The sequence below is a fragment of the Dama dama genome, chromosome 6 (genome assembly GCF_033118175.1).
Source record: "Dama dama isolate Ldn47 chromosome 6, ASM3311817v1, whole genome shotgun sequence".
Lineage (NCBI taxonomy): Eukaryota > Metazoa > Chordata > Mammalia > Artiodactyla > Cervidae > Dama > Dama dama.
The window spans coordinates 13,490,653-13,510,238 of record NC_083686.1 but is presented as its reverse complement, the minus strand read 5'-3'; the positions used below and the strand labels follow the sequence as shown (position 1 = coordinate 13,510,238).

Genomic DNA, 19,586 nt, shown 5'->3' with positions numbered 1-19,586 from the left:
TATTCTTGCCTGAAAAAATTCCACGGACCGGGGAGCCTGGCGGGCTTGTCCACGGGGTCACAAAGAGTCAGACGCAACAGAGCAACTGAACATACAGACAATCAGGATTAGATACGACACACAGCACAGGGCAAGCACTTCATAAACACTGGCTCTTATCATTCCAGAGAGGCTGGGAGGGTTAGTGTGGATCTCAAAAAGGCTGCCTATGGCTATTTTCCTTCCAGGAACTGAGTGTTTTTGGAGAAAAGGCAGTTTGGTTCCATTTGTCAGCAGGGTAGGGAGAAGGGAGATAAGGAAGGATGCCCTTCCCAGCAGAGGCAGGAGAAAGGTGCCCTTCCCAGTAGTGTGGGTTGAGCTACGGATTTGGGGAAGCAGAAGAGCAGCAGGGGGTCAGCCCAGCAGGGTGGGGCGTTGGGGGGGTTGCGGACTAGGGCAGACAGGAGCTCAGTGCCTCATACAGGAGGAGTCAAGATCCGGCAGTCTGGACCAGCAAGGCATGAATGCGACCAGGTTCGAAGACATCCTGATCACGGTGGGTGGTGACTGAGTGAATAAAACATCCTTCCAGGATCCCACAGGCATGGCCCGGCTCTCTGCCGAGTTTTGGTTCATCACAGGAACCGGAAATGTTCCCCGGCAGGGACGGTACCCTGCGTGTTCTAAGACACACAGTTACCTGCTTCAGAATGGGGTGTGCCCAGGATCCTGGGACAGAACAGTGCAAGGTCGCAGGTCAAGACCCAGGTCAAGTCAGGTCTCTTAAACACAGGGAGTAGGTGGGATCAAGGGTCAGGAGCCTGGGCACCAGCTGCATCGTGCCACTCGCCAGCAGTGTGCCCGGGGTGACTCTTCCTCTCTGGGGCTTCACCCTATCTGCGCCTGGAAGACAGGAGATGCCGGAGACACGTGTGTGGAGGGGCACACTGGGTCCAGGTCTTTCTCTCCCCCAGAGCCATGCCCTTTGCCCCAGAGCCTTGACATGTTTTCCCCAGGGGCGTGGGAAGTACCTCCCCCACCCTTTGACTTTGGGTCTGTCATGTGATCTGCATTGGCCAACAAAATGAGGTGGAGGCCAAGTGGGCTAGTTTGGAGGCCAGTCCTCTGCCATTGCAAGGAGAACATCTCCAGGCCAGCCACTGGTCCCAGGAGGAGAGGAGAGACAGGAAAGCATGGACAAGTTGTGTCAGTCATTCCTAGATCAGCCAACTACTGGCAGAAACACAGACCCTGAGGATAAATCACTGTCATTTTTGGCCTCTGGGTTTTGGGGTATCTCATTGCATAGCATTGTGATTCCACACCAGATGGAAGGGGCCTGAAAGGTGAAAGCTCTGGTTAAAGGTGTCTTATCCTCACAGCATGCATGGGTTCATCCTGCAAATATCTCTTGAGCACCTACTGTGGGCCACGGCCACTGGGTAAATGAGGCTGACGTGGACCCTGACTTTAGGGAGCATAGCCCAGGGTGGGGGCAGGCATCACACAGGAACCCATGGTACACTATGGCAAGTGTGATGGCAGAGAGGCTGGGAGACCTAGGGACAGACCAGGGGATCTAATCGATCTGGAAGGGCTCCCCAAGGAAGTGATGTGTAAGCTGAGACAAGAATGAGAACAAGCCAAACTGGGGGACTGCAGGAAGCAGTATTTAAGCAGCAGAAGAGCATGTGCCAAGGCACTGCGGCAGGCAGGAGAAGGTCACCTTCAGGGAGCTGAGGGATGTCTGAGGTTGGCTGAAGGGCAGGGAGCAATAGACATGACTCCAGACAGGTGGTGAGTGGGACTTGTCATGTGGGCCTCGTGGGCTAGGTCAGGGGGTCTTATGGCCCAAGCAGGGTGGGACTCGTGGACCAGACCAGGTTGGCTTTTGGGTCTTATGTCAGATGGGTCTTATGAGTCAGGCCATGTGAGCACTACATGGACCAGGCTGGGTGGTCATCACGGCCAGGTTAAGGATGCTGGATTTCATCCTGAGAGCTATGGGTCTCATTCTAGGGTGTTAAGTGGGTTCTTTCATATGGTCAACCTACAAAGACGGCAGCTAAGAATCCCTAGATCAGAGAGGTGAAGTGATATCACTTCACCAGTGACCAGGCCTCACAGCTGGTACACAGCTGGGTCAGGCCCACAGCCTGACCTGGGTGACTGTTATCTTACCTGTACTTTTGTACTTCTTTGCAGGGAAATGAGCTGACTGTGAAAATTACTAAAAGGAGAGGACAGGTATAACTGAGTACTACATGGTAACCTGAGGGCACGGGCAAGTCTTACTATGTTTACTGTAAATAAAGAAAACATAAATTAATTACTCTACTTATCGTTGTTGTTCTTGACAACTGTTGATCAGTTGTATCTGACTCTTTGTGACCCCATGAAAGGTAGCCTGCCAGGCTCCTCTGTCCATGGGATTTTCCGGGCAAGAATACTAGACTGGGTTGCCATTTCCTCCTTCAGGGCATCTTCCTGAACCAGGGATCAAATCTGCATCTCCTGTATTGGCAGGAGGATTCTTTATCACCAAGCCACCTAGGAAGCCCACTTACTCTATTAGCCTTATTGAAACAAAAAAGTCACATTCCTGTGGTGTGCTACCATAAGGCAGATGTGAAAGCACCAGTCTATGTTTTCTCAGACTCATTTCTAGTGACGAGGTAGCACACTTTAACCTTGATAAATGACCATGGAATGGCTTCGTCCTCTATAGCACCCACTGAAATCCTCTCTCCAGGGACAGCACCGATATGGTGCCTACACTTCTGTCAACTTTCTTCTCAAGATCCACTTCCAACAGAACACCGCCCCCAAGCCATTGTTTTGGTATTTCTCTCAAACCTAATTTCTTGTACTCTTTGAAAACTTACTGTTTCCCATCTGTGGTAGACAAAATAATGGCTCCCCAGGATGTCCATGTTCTAATCCCTGGACACTTTGAAGGATCCACTTTACACAGTCCAAGATTTCACAGATGTGATTAAAGAATTAAAAGGACCCTGAGATGAGATTATCCTGGATTATCTAGGTGAGTCCCACATAGATAATTCCAAGGGTCCTTGTAAACGAAAGAGAAAGAGGCAGGCAGTCAGAGTGAGAGGAGATGCAGGATGGACACAGACCCAGAAGAAGCCCAACTGTGGCTTGGAGATGGAGCAAGGGACCAGGAGCCAAAGAATGCAGGTGCCTCTAGCAGCTGGAAAAGGCAAGGACATGGATTCTCCCCTGGAGTCTGCAGGAGGAACACAGCCCTGCTGACATCTTCATTTCAGCCCAGTGAGACCCATTCTGACCTCGAGAAACATCAGGTGATCACTTCTGTGGTTTTAAGCCACTACATTTGTGGTCGTTTATTCTAGCAGCAAGAACACACCACCTTCAGGGTGGCACTGATTACATGACAGTCACTGATTCATTGATTCGCTCATTCATTTACTCATCAATGTTGACTGATTGCCTGCAATGTGTCATCCCCAGCTGGATTCTGCAGAACATGTCACAGCAAGCTACAGGAACGTGGCTTTTTGTTCTATTTTAATAAGACTAGTAGAGTAATTGGACTTCCCAGGTGGCTCAGTGGTTAAAGAACCCACCTGCCAAGGCAGGAGATGCAGGAGACTCCCAGCAAGGACTGCCCGCCCCTTCCCTCACCTTGTCCATCAAACCGCTTCTTCCCATCCGAATGTTAGGGCCCTGGGCCTGTACCCCAGGCTCCCCAACTGTGTGACCTTGAACAGAATTTCAGTGCTGTGCAGGAAAGAGCTGACCTTGCTAACAGAGAGGCCTGGCCTTAGTCCTTGCTTCCTAGGAAGTGACTGCTAAGTTCTTCGAATGTCCTGCTTGATAAGAGGGTCTCTGTTTACCTGGTGACCTTGGGCAGCTTTAGACAATCTATGACCATGATGTGGTTTAGGGTGGGGCTCTTGGGCCAGGTGGCATCAGCTCCAGCTCCAGAGAGTCTGAGGGTTAAGGTGAGCAATGCTGGTGGTCAACCACATCTACATGACTGAGCCCCAGTAAGAACTAGGGATGCTAAGGCTTGGGTGAGCTTCCTTGGTTGGCAATGCTCAGTATGTAATGTCAGACACAATTCTTGGAAGAAGTTAGTGCTGTCCACGACTTCACTGGGACAGGACAACTGGGAGCTTCCTGTATGCAACTCTAGACTCTGCCCATTTGCCTCTTTTCTTGGCTGACTTTGATCTGTAGCCTAAACTGTGACCACAAGAACAGTTTTCAGTGAGTCCTTCCAGAGCAGGAATCCAAGCCTCTGGAATCTAATACCTGATGACCCGAGGTTGGGGGGATGTAATAATGACAGAAATAAAATGTACAATAAATGTAATGTGTTTCGATCATCCCCAAACCACTCCCTCCCATCCTCCACACCCCTCCGGAAAATTGTCTTCCACAGAACTTGTCCCTGGTGCCAAAAAATTTGGGGACTGTTCTGTAGCTGTTGAGAGTCCCTTAGACAGCAAGAAGATCAAACCAGTCAATCTGAAAGGAAGTCAACCCTAAATATTCATTACAAGGACTGATGCTGAAGCTGAAGCTCCAATACTTTGGCCACCTGATGCCAAGACTCAGCTTATCGAAAAGACCCTGATTCTGGGAAAGACTGAAGGTAGGAGGAGAAGGGGATGACAGAGGATGGGATGGTTGAACGGAATCATCGACCCAATAGACATGCGTTTGGGCAAACTCTGGGACATACTGAAGGATGGGGAAGCCTGGAGTGCTGCAGTCCATGGGGTTGCAAAGAGTCGGACATGACTGAGCAGTTGGACAACAACAAAAACAAGCACTGTTCTATAGAACTGAACTTGAGGGTGGTCTTGGGCACCTCTGGGTTTGCATTTGATATCAGAAGTGAGGGTGGTCTTGGGGACTACTCACAAACATGTCACGAGTGCCTGTCTTTATTATTTCTGCTTTGTTCAAAGACAAAAGTTTCACTTTTTTGCCTCTCTTCTTTGCCCTACCTTCCTGGGAGAACCAGAAGCTGTGAGAGCTGAACTTGGCAGGGTTGTTATCATCCTACACACCCAGGAGCTCTTCAGGAGACAGCGTGGGGAGAACAGTCAGAAGTAAATAAACAAATAAGCAGGTCTCTGGGGCACCCTGCGATGTGACGGTGGCAAACTCAGTGCCTGTCATTATCAGGAAGACTCTGGGCTCATTTCAAGAATCCCTTTAAGAGTCGCCAAGATGTGTAATTTACAGGCATCCATCTCAGTCAAACTGAAAATTTACTGTTTGTTTAAGAGGCCAAGAGACACAAGGAAGTTAGAATAATGCACTTTTCTCTGTAGCCTGAGCACCATTAGGTGGTGATCAAATTTATCTCACAGCCACCGTGCCTACACTATCTTGATCAGTGTCCAGAGAAAGGGGGGATTATGTCTCCGTGTGACCAGGTCTGGGAAAGAGCCAGCAGACTGCAAGGCAAGTTACCTCATGAGCCTGATCAGTGCAGACACACCCTTCCAGACGATGAGTGATAATAACCAGGCTCATGATAACAGATTTTTAAGTGCTCACTGTGTGCCATACACATTTCTTTTTATATGCTTTGCACAGGTGAACTTATTCAAACTTCTGAATAGCCATAGGAAGAAAATTTATTATCCCCACTTGAAGAGGAGACCCAGATGTTGACCATCAAAGTAGACCCCCATCCCATGCCTTCTCACCACCTCCACCAGCGTCATCCAGGCCCAGACCCCCAGCATCTCTTGTCTGGACCTCTGCAGAGCCTCCCCAGGGATCCCTGCTTCCACTTTTGTCCCCTAAAGTCCATCCTCCATACAGAAATCAGAGGATCCTTCAGAAACACGAGGCAAGTCACTTCCCTACTCAAAACATGCCTGAAACTTCCCTTCTTACTCAGAAGTCAATGCAGGGACTTTCCTGGTGGTGCTAAGACACTGAGCTTCCAATGTGGGGGGAGTGGGTTTGATCCCTGGTCAGAGAACTAGATTCCATGTGCCGCAACTCATGATCCATGATGCCACAAGAAAGATCGAAGATCCCGCATGCTGTAACTAAGAGCTGGTACAGCCAAATAGATAAATAGATATGTATATAAAAGAAGTCAATGCAAATGTCTTCAGATGGACTGCAGGGCCCTATGAGACAAGGCTCTGACCTCAGTCCATCCCTCTTTCCCCCTCCCCCACGGCTGCCACATTGGCCTCCCTGCTGGAACCTTACACGTGCCTCCCAAACTTCACAAAGATGAAGTTTTTTCTTTGGTTAGCTGTTGAGGCCCCAGTGCTGAGACCGTGGGTTGCACAAAGCATTGCTTGATCATATTCACTGAACAAATGAACTAACAAGCTCTCAAGCTTACAGCTGGTTGGTGAGGAAGCCACACTCTCACCCTGGATCCAGAGTCGTGCTTACCATATCTGGGCTCAGGGCCTCCTGCTCAACACGCTCAGAGATTGAGCAGAAGGGGAGACGTTAACTGAGCACCAGCCATGGGCAGGCCCTCAGCCCTGCCCCCCTGCACTCTGCGCTGCCACAAAGGCCAACAGGCTTTCTGTCTCCATCTCCCAGATAAGGAAAAGGGCTCCGAGAGGTTAAGGCTCTCCTCGTTCAAGGTCGCGCACCCAGGAACATCCTCGCCAGCATTCCAGTCTTCCAATCAGCTTCCTTCCACTACACCAGAGGATTTCAACCTCGTTCTTTTGGAAATACCAGGTAAAGTTGTTCCCAATACTCAAGGCAATGAGTTCCACATTTAAGGGATGTAAACTTAACCAAAGTTATCTGGAACCAAGGGACTTCCCAGATGGTGTAGCGATAAAGAACCTGCCTGCCAATGCAGGAGATATAAGAGATTCAGGTCCAGTCTCTGACTCAGGAAGATCCCCTGGAGGATGGCACAGCAGCCCACTCCAGCATTCTTGCCTGGAGAATCCCACGGACAGAGGAGCCCGGCAGGCTCCACGGGGTCGCAAAGAGTCGGACATGACTGAAGCCGCTGAGCACACATGCATGTATGGACCAGAGGGCTCTGTGTGAAATGACTGAGAGCCGAAGAAGTGATGCTTCTGAGCTGTGGTGTTGGAGAAGACTCTTGAGAGTCCCTTGGACTGCAAGGAGATCCAACCAGTCCATCCTAAAGGAGATCAGTTCTGAATATTCATTGGAAGGACTGGTGTTGAAGCTCAAGCTCCACTTGGCCGCCTGATGCAAAGAGCTGACTCAGTTGAAAAGACCCTGATGCTGGGAAAGACTGAAGGTGGGAGGAGAAGGGGACGACAGAGGGTGAGATGGTTGGATGGCATCATGGACTCAATGGACATGAGTTTGAATAAGCTTCGGGAGCTGGTGATGGACAGGGAGGCCTGGTGTGCTGCAGTTCATGGGGTCGCAGAGTCGGACACGACTGAGCAACTGAACTGAACTGATGTGAAATGACAACATGAATAATAGGAAACAGCTCTGCACTGACTCTGGAGGAGAAGCTGGCACAGGCCTCTGGCCATTTCTTTCAAAAGCACCTGCACAGAGGCACAGAACTGCCAACACCCCTTCACCTTGCCCCCAACCCCTCCTAACACAGGGCACTTCCAAGTGCCTCCTCCCGAGATGCAACTCCAGCAGGGACTGCCGCTCACTCACACCCACCAGCCTCTCCTCTTATTAGAAACAAGGGTGTCTTTACCTCCTTGACCAGACTTTAACGGGCCAGTAGCCAGACCAGCCATGGTAAAGCCAAAAGTACAGCATCCTAAGGATATTGCTGGGGGGATGAGGCTGTGGTCACATGAGCATCATCAACAGATCTTTATTAATAGACAATGCTCTACTCATGGCCACCTGCTGAGACCGGCCAGGCACTGGTATGTGTATCTCCTCCTCATAGCAGTAACTGGATGCTTTCTCCTGGCTTTGAGGAGAAGGAAAGCAGCACTCAGTCGACCAAGACTTTAGATTCTAATCCCAGCTCAAGGGAGGAAGTGACAGCCTGCTGGACACTAACTCCTTCCTGACGAGAGTGCAGATGGGCACAGGGGTCCTGGACATCATCAGTGGCAAGCGCCCCTGAGTTGTAGCCCACCAGATTCTCACCCCTTCCCCACCAAAGCAGTGGTCCTCAAACTCTGCTGTGCATCCGGATGTGATTAACATGGAGGAAACTGAGACACAAGTGAGATAACCAGCTTCCAATTACACAGCTGGTCAGTGGCTGGGATGGGACTGGACCCTAGGCCAGTCTGGGTTCAGAAACTTGTCTTCACTGCTGTAGTCACAGCCCACGCTCACCAGCATGGATCATGGGGAGCACAAGAGCACTGAAGTTGGAGAGACTTACTTTAAATCCCATCTCACTGCAGCAGGTTGGCTGTGGGAACTAAGCAGGATGGTTGAGCCAGCTCAGAGAGGTTTTGTAACCAGCCCATGGTCACACAGCATGTGAGGACCCAGAGGGGACTAGAACGCAGTATCCTCACTCCCAGCTCAGGGACTTGAGTCCTGACTCCCTTGGGGACGGTGTTGTTCCTTTCTTGCCTGGGAATCTTGGGCTTTGACAAATTGAATCCCACCTGGCTTTTTTCTCAAGAAAACCCTTCCTGGCTCCTCATCTGTGAAGTCAGGAAAATGCAGTTTCTGTCTCACAAGAGTCTCATGAGGATGAAATGATGAAATACTCAGGAAGCACTTAGGACAGGGGCTGGGTCTGAGCAAAACTGGCTCCGGCATCAGTGTCCTGGGGTTGCTGAAACAAGGTACCCAGATGACAGAAGTCTATTCTCTCACAGATATGGAGGCCAGAAGTCAGAAATAAAGGTGTCAGCTTCTTCCGGAGGCTCTAGGGGGACCCTTCCTGCCCCTTCCAGCTTCTGGAGGTGCCAGGTGTTCCTTGGCTTGTGGCTGCATCACCCCAGTCTTGGTCTCGTCTTCACACGGCTGCCTCCCTGTGTGTCTGCGTCCTCACGATGACCATCGCGTAAGGACACCAGTCATCAGATTTAAGGCCCATGCTAACCAAGAATGATCTCTTCTCCACTAATCACAACTGCAAAACCCCCCTGCTTCCACATTAGTTCACATTCTGAGGTTCCCGGTGGACATGAAATGTGAGGTTCACCATTACGGATGGAATTACATCCCTCCAAAATTCATATACTAAAGTCCTAACCCCCACTCTGACTATATTTGGAGATACAGCCTTGGAAGAGATAGTGAAAGTAAAAGTGAGATCACAGGGTGAGGTCCAAATCTGATGGGACTGGGGTCCTTGTAAGAGGAGGAGACACCTGAACTTCCTCTGCCATGTGAGGGCACGGTGGGAAGGTGGCCGTCTCCAAGCTGGGAAGAGAGGGCTCATTGGAACCCAACCCTGATGACACCTTGATCTTGGACTTCTAGCCTCTAGAACAAGGAGAAAATAAATGTCTGTATTTAAGGTCCAGGCTGGGCACTTTGCAAACTCATACAGATGCCCCTGAACCCCGCATTGCTGCCGTCATGATGGGGGTTGTGCTCCTTCCCCGTTCTTGTATTCTGCCTGGGCTGCCTGCTGACTCCCGGTTCACTAGGAGCCTGTCTCCCACTTCAAAGCCTGTCTCAGGCATCACCTTCTGTGGATGGCCATCTTTGAACTCACCTTCACCCCCCTGTCCCTGGCGTCTCTTACCCCTCCCTTCTGCATCCATTGGCAGAGATGCTGTAAGGGCAGTGAACTTGGACTGGGCAAATCCCAGGTGCCAACTCCTGTCTGGTCTCATGCACATTCAGTGCCCACAACAGCACCGTGAAGAAGGGCATCACTGGCCCCATTTCACAGATAGGGAAACTGAGTCCTAGAGAGGCCAAGTAATGTTCTGGAGGTTGCACCGTGAGGAGGGAGGAGAACCAGGATGCAGGCTCAGGCCCCCTGAATCCAGGTGGACCTTCTCTGGGGCACTCCCCACCAACATGGCACATGTCACCTTCCTTCCTGACTGGGGCCACATTTCCACCTTCCCAGCAGCTCTGGGTCCTGCCTGGGGCAGGTTCTCTGTCTGTCTCAGTCATCATCATATCCCAGAGACCCTCTGACTTTGGAGGGCTTGGGTGCTCTCTCCTGTTTTCTCAGAGCCAGCCCTCATCTCAGGCTAAATGAGGTTGCCCAGGGAGAAAGAGGTGGCACTGGCACTCGAACCCAGGCCTCTATTTCAAGCCTAACCCTCCTTCCTCATCACCTCTCCACACTCACAACACTCATCGACACCAGGCTACTCTCAACATGGGTGAGCTGACTTTCAAAGACCCTTGCCTCCTGGAACATGTGGAGGTGAGGGTCCCAAAGATCTCAGAAATGGAAGGGGCCTCGGATGTGACCTGGACCAACAACTGCCCTCCCTGGTTTCTGCCCAGTGGGTCTCGGGGTCCCTGGCCCCCGAGGCTGTGAGGTTCTCACGCATGCCCGGATCCTGAGGTTTCTCTGCCAGTCCCGCCTGGAGGCCACGTACCTGGCAGAGTGCGGCCACGGCCTGGGCAGCCCTGACATCCTCCTCTTCTTCCAGGTCACCCTGCGTCAGCCTCTGCATCTCCAGGATGTCGTGAAATGCCTGTGAGTAAAACAGAGGCTGAATCTGCAGAGAGATGCTGATTTGTTTCCCCTGAACAACCTCCCCAACTGACCCTGCCTCGCACGTCGGAAGGATGGTCACCCGTGATTTATACCCAAGGAAACCGCAGCACAGAAATGTCACATGATTTTCATGGCTTGTGAAATGTGGCTGAGGCTGGGACCAGTGAATCCCATCTCCAGGAAAATAAGAAACTTTTGAATGCTTTTGTCCATCTATCCAACAGGAGAAGACGCCAGCCTCCCCCAACCATCTCCCTGCCCTGTCACAAGCCCCCCAGACATCATTTTCTGATTTCAGCTCCTGAGGATCACCACCCAGGTCTTGGGAGGCCCATCCAGCAAAGCCTGAGCGTTATCAGGGTGGTCAGTGGCCAGTTGAGCCCCTCTGACCATGCGGCTGGCCCAGCCTCGAGGAGCCGGACAGAGTGACAGAGAGTCATGTACCAGATGCTCCAAACACAGTCAGAGAGACCCCTGGGGCCCAAGTATGGAGGGTGGACTCCTCTTAGGGGTCAGCAGAAGGGGAAGAGTCCTGGTGAGGGAGACACATAAGCTGAGTCTTGATGGACAAGGAGGGGTCCTTGGAGGGAAGATGGGAAGCCAATCCAAGCCAGGTTCAAGGAGCAGCAACAGCAGCGGAGACCAGGCAGTCAGAAGCCTCTGGTCTGGATGGGAGCAGAACAGGAGGGGACCTGATAGGGAGGACCAGGAGCCAGAGAGGGAGGGGCTGGGCGAGGGGCCAAAGTCCACGCTCATTCATCAGGCCCTGTTCATTCAGTCGTTTGCCGCCCATTCATTGTTTCAATTATTTGTGCTTTTGTGTCCATCATGCATCCACCCATTCATTCATTTGTTCATGCATTCACTCATTCCTTCTTCATTCACTCATTTATCTGTTCGTCATTTCTCCATTTATTCACTCAGTTATGTGTTCCTCTGTGGGTCATGGAGAAGGAAATGGCACCCCACACCATTATTCTTGCCTGGAGAATTCCATAGGCAGTGAGGAGCCTGGTGGGCTCCATGGGGTCGCAAAGAGTCAAACATGACTGAGCGACTAACACTTTGTGGGTCCATCCATTCATTCATTTGTTCACTTATTCTTTCATTCACTGAGTCATTCATTCACGCAGGCATCCACTCAACCCTTCCCTCCTTGGTCCCACGTCTCCTGAGCATCAGTGTGCACCAGCCTGGGCTGAGATCCTGGATTGCAGAGCTGAGGCATCACCGCCTCCACACTCAGGACTCCCCCTGAGCCATGTGACGTCAGGGAGGAGGACCCAGCAATCTCAGAGTAACAGAAAACTGTATAATCATATCTTATCACTCTCATTTCAAATGGATCTTCTCAAAGACAGAAGCAGCCCCCACCCCACTTTATATCAAATCCTAGAAACCCTAGGCATGGGTCCTGGGAGGAGGCTCTGTGGGTGGGGAAGAGCGCTGGACCAGGGACCTGGGGATGAGAAGACTTCTCCATCTTTGAGGGTCCCTCTGCTGGCTTCTCAATGGGGGGTGGGGGAGGTAGCCACACTACTATGCTGGCCCCCAGGGAAGACCAGTATCTGTGCTCTGGGCCGAGCCTGGACCCCGATACGGTCCTGCCATCTCCTTGGCAGAGCAGAGACAAGCAGATGCTCGCACAGAGAAATAGTCAGGCCATGGCTGTCCCTCGCTTGGTCTGGTTGAGTCCCAACAACCCCATTAGTAGGTGCGATGATTCCCAATGCACAGATGAGGAAGCTGAAGCCAAGTGGTCAGCCAGACGCAGCGAGAGAGGCAATGTTCAAACCCAGGTCCTGCTGCCCCAGCACCCAAATGCTTAACGACTTTGGGCGACAAGCCGTAGACAAACAGGCCCTCCCCGCACACCCATCGGCAGGGCACCATGAGGCAGAGTCCTGTCCTCTGAGAACCCCAAGCCCTGGTCCTTCCAGCCTCTGCTGCACCAATTTGTCTGTTTTCCTTCAAGCAGGGTGACATCTTGCTTCCTGTCCTCCTGGGGGTCCTCTTATCTTTTATTCCCAGTCACGGCCACAAGCACTGTCCAGGCTTCCCACCTCTCTGGTCCTTCCTGCTCTGCCCCACGTGAGGGGCCCCATCTGACTTGCTGCCTGATCCAGTGAGGGGTCCCATCCCTGTCTGTAATTGCCTGCCTCGCACCTGGGACATGCCTGTCCCCTCTGGGGACACTGCCTGGTGACCTCCATTGCAGGCTGGGCCCTTGCCCGGCACCATCTGTAAGATGCCCTCTCCTCAGACCCTCCCACCGCCTTTCCACAGCTATGCCTATGGACCCGGGTGTGAGTCGGGAGCAGGTCACCTGGAGGAACTCCTCGGGGTGGGCGGTCAGCTGCCCCGCAGCCAGGAAGCTCCTCCGTTCCTCCTGTTGGGCCAGCGTAAGCCTTGCCATCTCCTCTGCCTGGCGCACCAGCGAGGCCTTGACCAGGTCTTTGCCTCGCTGGACAAACTCTGCAATTGAAACAAAACAAGGGACATTGCAGGTTGCTCGCCTGGCGAAACCTCCACTGGCTGCTTCTTCCAGCACGTGGAGTGTCAGAAACGCTGGGGCAAGTCTCATCTCTTATTTTCATTTTATCATTTAGGTCCTTCCAAAAGGCTGGTGTTAGTCCCTTGTCATTTTTAAGGGACCTCTCCCTCGCTTTTTCCCAGCCTGGGGTTCAGAGCAACAGGCGAGGCTTTCACCCTGACCTGGAGATAAACAAAGGGGTGTTTTCCTGGAGAGAAGAGTATATGTGTATGGGGGAGGGAGGGGGGAACAGGGAGGGGCCGGTGACACAGGACAGAGGGCCTGAGTCTGCAGGAAGACAGTGACATTTCAGACTGGAGTCAAGATCCAAAAGCTGCCAGGGCAAGTTATTAGATCAGCAGAAGAGGAGGCGGGTGAAACAAGGCCAAGGGCCCCTGCAGTGGGGGAAGGTAAACTTGAGGCGAGAGGAAAGTGAAAGTCGCTCAGTCGTGTCCAACTCTTTGCGACCCCAGGGACTGTAACAGTCCATGGAATTCTCCAGGCCAGAATACTGGGGTAGGTAGCCGTTCCCTTCTCCAGGGGATCTTCCCCACCCAGGGATCGAACCCAGGTCTCCCGCACTGCAGGTGGATTCTTTACCAGCTGAGCCACTAAAAACAACCTCTCGGCCCACCCAGGCCCCTCAGCCTTAGAGGCACACCATGCAGAGCACTGGGAACTGGGGCCGACCGGTGAGCAGGACCCAGCCTAGCTTTCAAGGTGCTCATGGTCCAGGGAAGATGAGAAATGCGGAAGAAGGAATTGTGCTGATGAGGGCTGGGGTGGCGGTAGGGGAGGAGACACGGGAAGCATGGGACCCCAGAGAAGGCTCCTGGGAGTGGAGACAATGAAGAGGCCAGCCAGATTCTGTTCACTTGGGTTTCGGAGGAGATGTTGGCCAAAGAGGTTGGAGACGAGGTGAGGGCTGGGTCACAAGGGGCTGCAGCCCTTGGAGACGTTGGTTTCAGCATCTCACCTCCCCCAGCTGCCCCACATGTCATACTTCCTTCTGCACTTACCCCAGTTCAGGCAAGCTTCCTAGGGCTTGACCTGAGAATCTGTTTAGCTTCTAGCACCAAAGGAAAGAGTGCAACCAGCAGAGACCAGGGTCCTCCCTCCACCCTGACTGTCTCCTTGTCTCTTCTGTCTTGTCCCATTTCACAGGAGCCCCACCTAGGGGGCTGCTTCACCGTCCCAGCCTGGCCACTCCTTCCCACTGGTAAAGCCCCGTCCACCATGTGTGGTGACCTCAAGGCCAGAAGCATTCAGATTCTATGCTGTCCAAAGTCCCAGCCACAGCAGGTTTCCATGTGGTCACACATGACCACGTGAAACCATAGCTCCCACTGACACAGACAACTGTGAAACAGCCTGGTTGGAGTTCTGAGTCCCACTACTGAGAGCCTGCCCTCTGACCCCACCTCTAGGGGGCAGTGGGCAGGTATGTCAGATGGGACAGAACAGCCGCAGTTAGGTCAGGCCAATGGCTGCAGTGGAAACCCAGTGCTGGAGACTGGACTGTGTCCCCAAAACGATGAGCTGAAGTCCTTAAGCCTCACGTGCCTGCCTTTGGAGGTGGGGCCTATGAAGTTAAATGAGGTCCTAGGGATGGGGCCCTAATCACATAGGGTTGGTGCCTTCTAAGAAGAGGAACTCAGGGGAGAAAGCTTGCTCTCTGTCATGTGAAACGTGGTGAGAGGGTAGCCATCTGCGAGTCAGAAAACAGGCCCACAGCAGAAGCCAAACTGGCTGCATACTGATCTTAAACTTCCAGGCTCCGAAACCGTGAGAAACAAAAGTGTGTTGTGGAAGCCACCCAGCCCATAGCATCCCATTATGGCCGCCCCAGCAGGTAAGACATTCAGAGCCTCCCTGGTCCTACAAGGTCCCCAGAAGCTGCTGGAGACCTTGTTAGGTACACAGTTCCCCTGCCATACAGACTTCCTTACCTGGAGAGGCCCCGGCTGTGCTTCCACTCAGGCCACAGGCGCACACACAGCCTCAGCTCAATGCTGAGGGGCTCTCCTCCCGAGGGTCCAAGGCTGTGCAGAGGGGGTACCTGCCCTGCAGGTGGAAGACCTGGGTTTCTCCCTGAGGGTCCCACCAGCGGTGTGAGCTGGACTGTCCTGGGTGCCCTTGATGTCCTGAGCCCTGACCTGCCCATCTCAGGGTCCAGCCTGGGAGCAGCAGCATGTGTGGGAAACAGTCATGCCCAGTTCCCTGACCACCAGCCACCCTCATCCATCTGCAGCTGAGCCAGGCCCCGAGACTCCTGTGGGGCTTCTGGGCTTTGTCCTCTGCATATTCTGGGGGGGTCTCTGCCAGCCCGAATCACTGATGACGACAAAGCAGGCAACACGGGACCCTAGGAGGCAGCCCTATTACCTCTGCTTCATGGGAGGACCATCGAGGCTCAGAGAGGTTACGTGATTGGGGGCGGCAGCCCGGGCTAGTCTCATGGGAGCTACTCCTGACGCCTGCAAGTGCCACCACCAGCCCTGGCCCCCATGGCCCGCAACATAGCGCGGGGACCCGGCCTGGCCTGGCCCGCTCACTCACCCCTGCCGAAGCCCTCCGCCTCCTCCCAGAAGGCCTTGTGTTGCTGGGTCAGCAGGTCCTCCTTCTCCCGCCCGGACAGCTTCCCCTCGACAGTCAGCAGCTCCAGGCTGTGGGAGATGCCTGCCAGGCGGCACTTGGTCTCCTCCTGGACCTGCAGCTTCAGGAACTCCATCGTTTTGGCCACGTGCGCCCGCCCCAGCGTCCTCTCCAGGGTGTCCTGGGAAAAGCAATATGGAGGGCATCAGTCTGGGACATCCAGAGTCAGCATTTGGCCACGAGGGGCTGTTAAAGGCTACGGGCTCCATCCTGGGGCCCCCAGTTCCCTGTAAGCAGAGCACAGACGAAGGCTCCACTCTCCTGAGCTTCCTGTGTGCACATCTCAGATGGGGGCAAAGTGGTCCCTCGTGGGCATGTGGTACGGCTGATGAGGATGACACGCGGAAAAAACCTGGTACACGGTGAATGCACCACAGTGGGCTCACTCATCTCTGGGGAAAGCTCAATAAATGCACACAACCAGAAAGAAAAGTCCACCTCCCTCATCGTCATCCCTCCCAGGTCGACGGGGCCTCTGGCCTCCACTGGATGTGGAGGAGGGCTGGGAGAAATAGTAAAGGTCACGGGACTTCCTGGCCTTCGAACCTCCGGAAACCAGAGCGCTGGGGATTAAAGAGATTCTCCAGGTAAGATTGACGGGGAGGGTGACCCCAGCCGCTAGACTTTAGGATAGGTCTGCCAGCCCTACTGGGCTGTCCTTCACTGAGGACACAACCCTTGGAAAAGATGCCTCCCCCATGCAGGAAATGTCCACCAAGGGCAGAGGTGGGCCCTGCAGGTCTACATCTAGGGTCCTTCCGTCTTCAAGAGCAGCGGCAGGGAACCATGTAGAATGGGAGCCCAGGCATGGCGTGAGAGTCGCAGGCCCTGCCTTTCAGCGGAAGGACGCCTTTCCCTCCTGGGGTGGTCCCCCAGACCCCCGGCACTCCATGGCCATGGCCTGAGTTAGCCTCAGAGGGGCTTGGACAGTAAACCAGGATGTTTGGGGTGCAGGCTGAGGGATGTCATTAGACAGTATGGGGGTCCCAGGTGAGTCGCTTGGCTGGTCCCTCTGCTCACTGGGAATGAACTATCTGTCTCTACCTTTCAGCAGTGCAGAGGGGAGAAAGGAAACTATGTGTACGTGATAAGCAAAAGCAGAGAAGGTTCTCAAACAGCTCTGCGCACCTGGGAGTTTGTTAAAATGCAGACCCTGGTTTGGGAGGGGAGCGAGATTCTGCATTTCTAACCAGCTCTCAGGCGACGCTGATGCTGCTGGTCTGCGGACCGCACTTTGAGGAGCAGAGCGGTTTGTGCAGAAGCAGAAGGAATCTCTCGGTTCAACAGGGCCATCTCTTCTCTGAGAAGCTGAGTCTTGGAGCTGAGGGCAGGGCGGCTGCTGCAGGTTTCTGAGTCAGGTGTGACCTGGACGGGTGCACGGGTCTGAGCTTATGAGTTCTCAAGGTCAGAGGAAGGGTTAACAGGTGCGTAGTGTCCTGGGCTTTACATACAGCCGGGCTAGTCCAAAACTTCCATGGAAAAGCCCCACGGTGACTATGAGTTACTGAGCATTTCCCAGGGCCCTGCCTGCAGCAACTCCTAGGATGGAAATTTTTTATCAGTAATCAAAGCTCAGAGGGGTTAAATAACTGATTCCAGATCACACAGCTTCAACTGGCTAAGCTTAGATTCAAAGTCAGATTTGGATTTGTGGATTCCTCTGAACCAGTGGTTTATATTCCCAGTTACACATCAGAATCATTGGGGCTGGGGGGTTAAAACCGGCAATGTCAGGATCTTCACTTCAGACCAGTCAGATTGGATTTCTGTGCAAAAGGCCTGGGGCACAGGCATTATTTTAAGCTCCCTCGGTGATGATACAAGGGGCCATCAGGAGAGCTACCTGAAGCTCCGTCCACCAGTGGGCGTCAATTTTGATTGCTCACCTGGAACCTTAAAAATCCTAGACTGATTAAGTCAGAATCTCTTGGGGAGGGACCCATCTTGGATTCAAATAGCAGTACTTTTTCAACCTCCTCAGATAACCTCAATGTGCAGCCAGAATTGAGAACCAGTGTTCCATGCTGTACTGACATGGAGTTGGCAGGGTTTTCCATTAATGGAATGGACGGATGGATGAATGGATGGATGGAGAGATGCATAGATAAATGACTGATGGACAGATGGACGGACGGATGGATAGACAAATGGACAGATAAGTGCCTGATGGACAGATGGATGGGTAGATGGATAGACAGATGGGTAGATAAATGCCTGATGGACAGATGGATGGGTAGATGAGCAAATGGATGTGCTGCTCTTTTCTGGCTTCTGTATCCCCGTCTACAGTATACAGGTGTGGAACTTAATTATCCTTGTGGCCCTCCAAGCTTCTGACTCCACGTCTCTAGTCTGAATATCACGTTCCCTCCCTGCCCCCCTCCAGCATTACCAGAGCCTGCAAATCCTGAGAATCACGCAACAGCCCTTCGGCTGCAATCATTCTTTCTGTCAGAGTCATCGTGAGCTGTCGAGCTTTGGAGCTGGAACACTTAAATTGGTCCACCAGAAAGTGCTGGATGTTTTCCATCTGTTTCCAGAAAGCTTCCATCTGTGAAATGAGAATGAGAAGCAAGAGGTGGGGGAGAGAAAACTTATTTAAGAAAGGTATAAAGCTGTCTGGTTCAGGCTTGGGCATTACTATTCACCCCTTATCACAAACTCAGATTCTAAACACTTCCACAAGTCGGAGCAAGTTATCTTGGCAACAATCACATTCTCCTGAAGTTCCTCCTCGTGCTTTTGTGGGTGCCAGTCAGCTTCAAGGCGGCTTTTCAGCAAACACCAGTGCACGACTGATAAGAAAGGAAAACAAAATGAGATCCCCCAGCTTAAGCAGCTGAAAGACAGCTGCTTAAGAAAAACAGCCTGTGATTGCTGCCTGGGATGGGGAGGGGAGGGGCTCATGAAATTCAACAGTGTGCTCCTGGAAGCTTCCGGATCTTTAAAAGGGATTAAACCCATCCTGGAAATAAAAGCATGGATGGCCATTTAAATATTAATTATTGCCCTAACAGTACAAAAGAACAGTATGGCAGAGACGATGATAACCGTAAAAACATTTTGCTTTCCAGTCTTTTCCCCTCTCCTCAATCTTGGGCTTCCCTGGAGGCTCAGACAGTAAAAAATCTGCCTGCAGTGCAGGAGACCTGGGTTGGGAACATGCCCTGGAGGAGGGCATGGCAACCCACTCCAGTATTCTTTCTTGGAGAATTCCATGGACAGGGAAGTTGAGTGGGCTATAGTCCATGGGGTCACAAAGAGTCAGACATGACTGAGCGACTAACAACACTTCCCCCCCATCTTACTGGGAGCAAAGCAGAAAATCGCCAAGTGGTTTAGATAGTCGGGGGCTAAATTTTTGTCACTGCAGCCTCCCAGAGCTCGAAGAACAACGATACCTGGAGTCATAACAACTTTTCTTTATGGTATACAGGTTATACACCAGGTTCCATGTATCACACATCTCATTTCTAGAAAATACATATCGGACGAGGACAAGGAACAGGCTCTGGTAGTTAGGTCACTGGCCAAGAATCAAGAGGGAGAGGGGAATTGGATTCATTCCCTTCAGCTCCCACAGCGGTAGTTTTCTCCAGCTTGGCTCCACCCGTCAGATGCCAAGATGGACATTTCTCGCTCAGCAGCGCATGGGAGGGTCAGGGCTTAATGGTATCAGAAGTCCATGCTGATCTTGTTGTTATGGGTAGAGACAGATGGAGACCTGAAAACTATGAGTCAATCAAACCGGCCTTCTCTCCTGGGCATGGCCAGGAGAAAGCCCACATCTGTATGAATTGGCATCTCTCT

The 19,586-nt window shown here is 52.4% G+C and overlaps 1 protein-coding gene across 3 annotated transcripts in view; it reads right to left on the bottom strand.

Annotated features, from left to right (window-relative positions):
* The window catches only part of EVC (EvC ciliary complex subunit 1), an 86,594-nt gene that overhangs the window by 37,811 nt on the left and 29,197 nt on the right, over window positions 1–19,586 (bottom strand). For all 3 annotated transcript variants that reach the window (XM_061145531.1, XM_061145532.1, XM_061145533.1), the window contains exons 8-11: window positions 18,169–18,327; window positions 15,681–15,897; window positions 12,915–13,063; window positions 10,467–10,565 (exon numbers count right to left, since the gene is read on the bottom strand). In XM_061145531.1, the coding sequence (XP_061001514.1) occupies window positions 10,467–10,565; window positions 12,915–13,063; window positions 15,681–15,897; window positions 18,169–18,327 (624 nt within the window). The remainder of the gene's footprint in view (window positions 1–10,466; window positions 10,566–12,914; window positions 13,064–15,680; window positions 15,898–18,168; window positions 18,328–19,586) is intronic.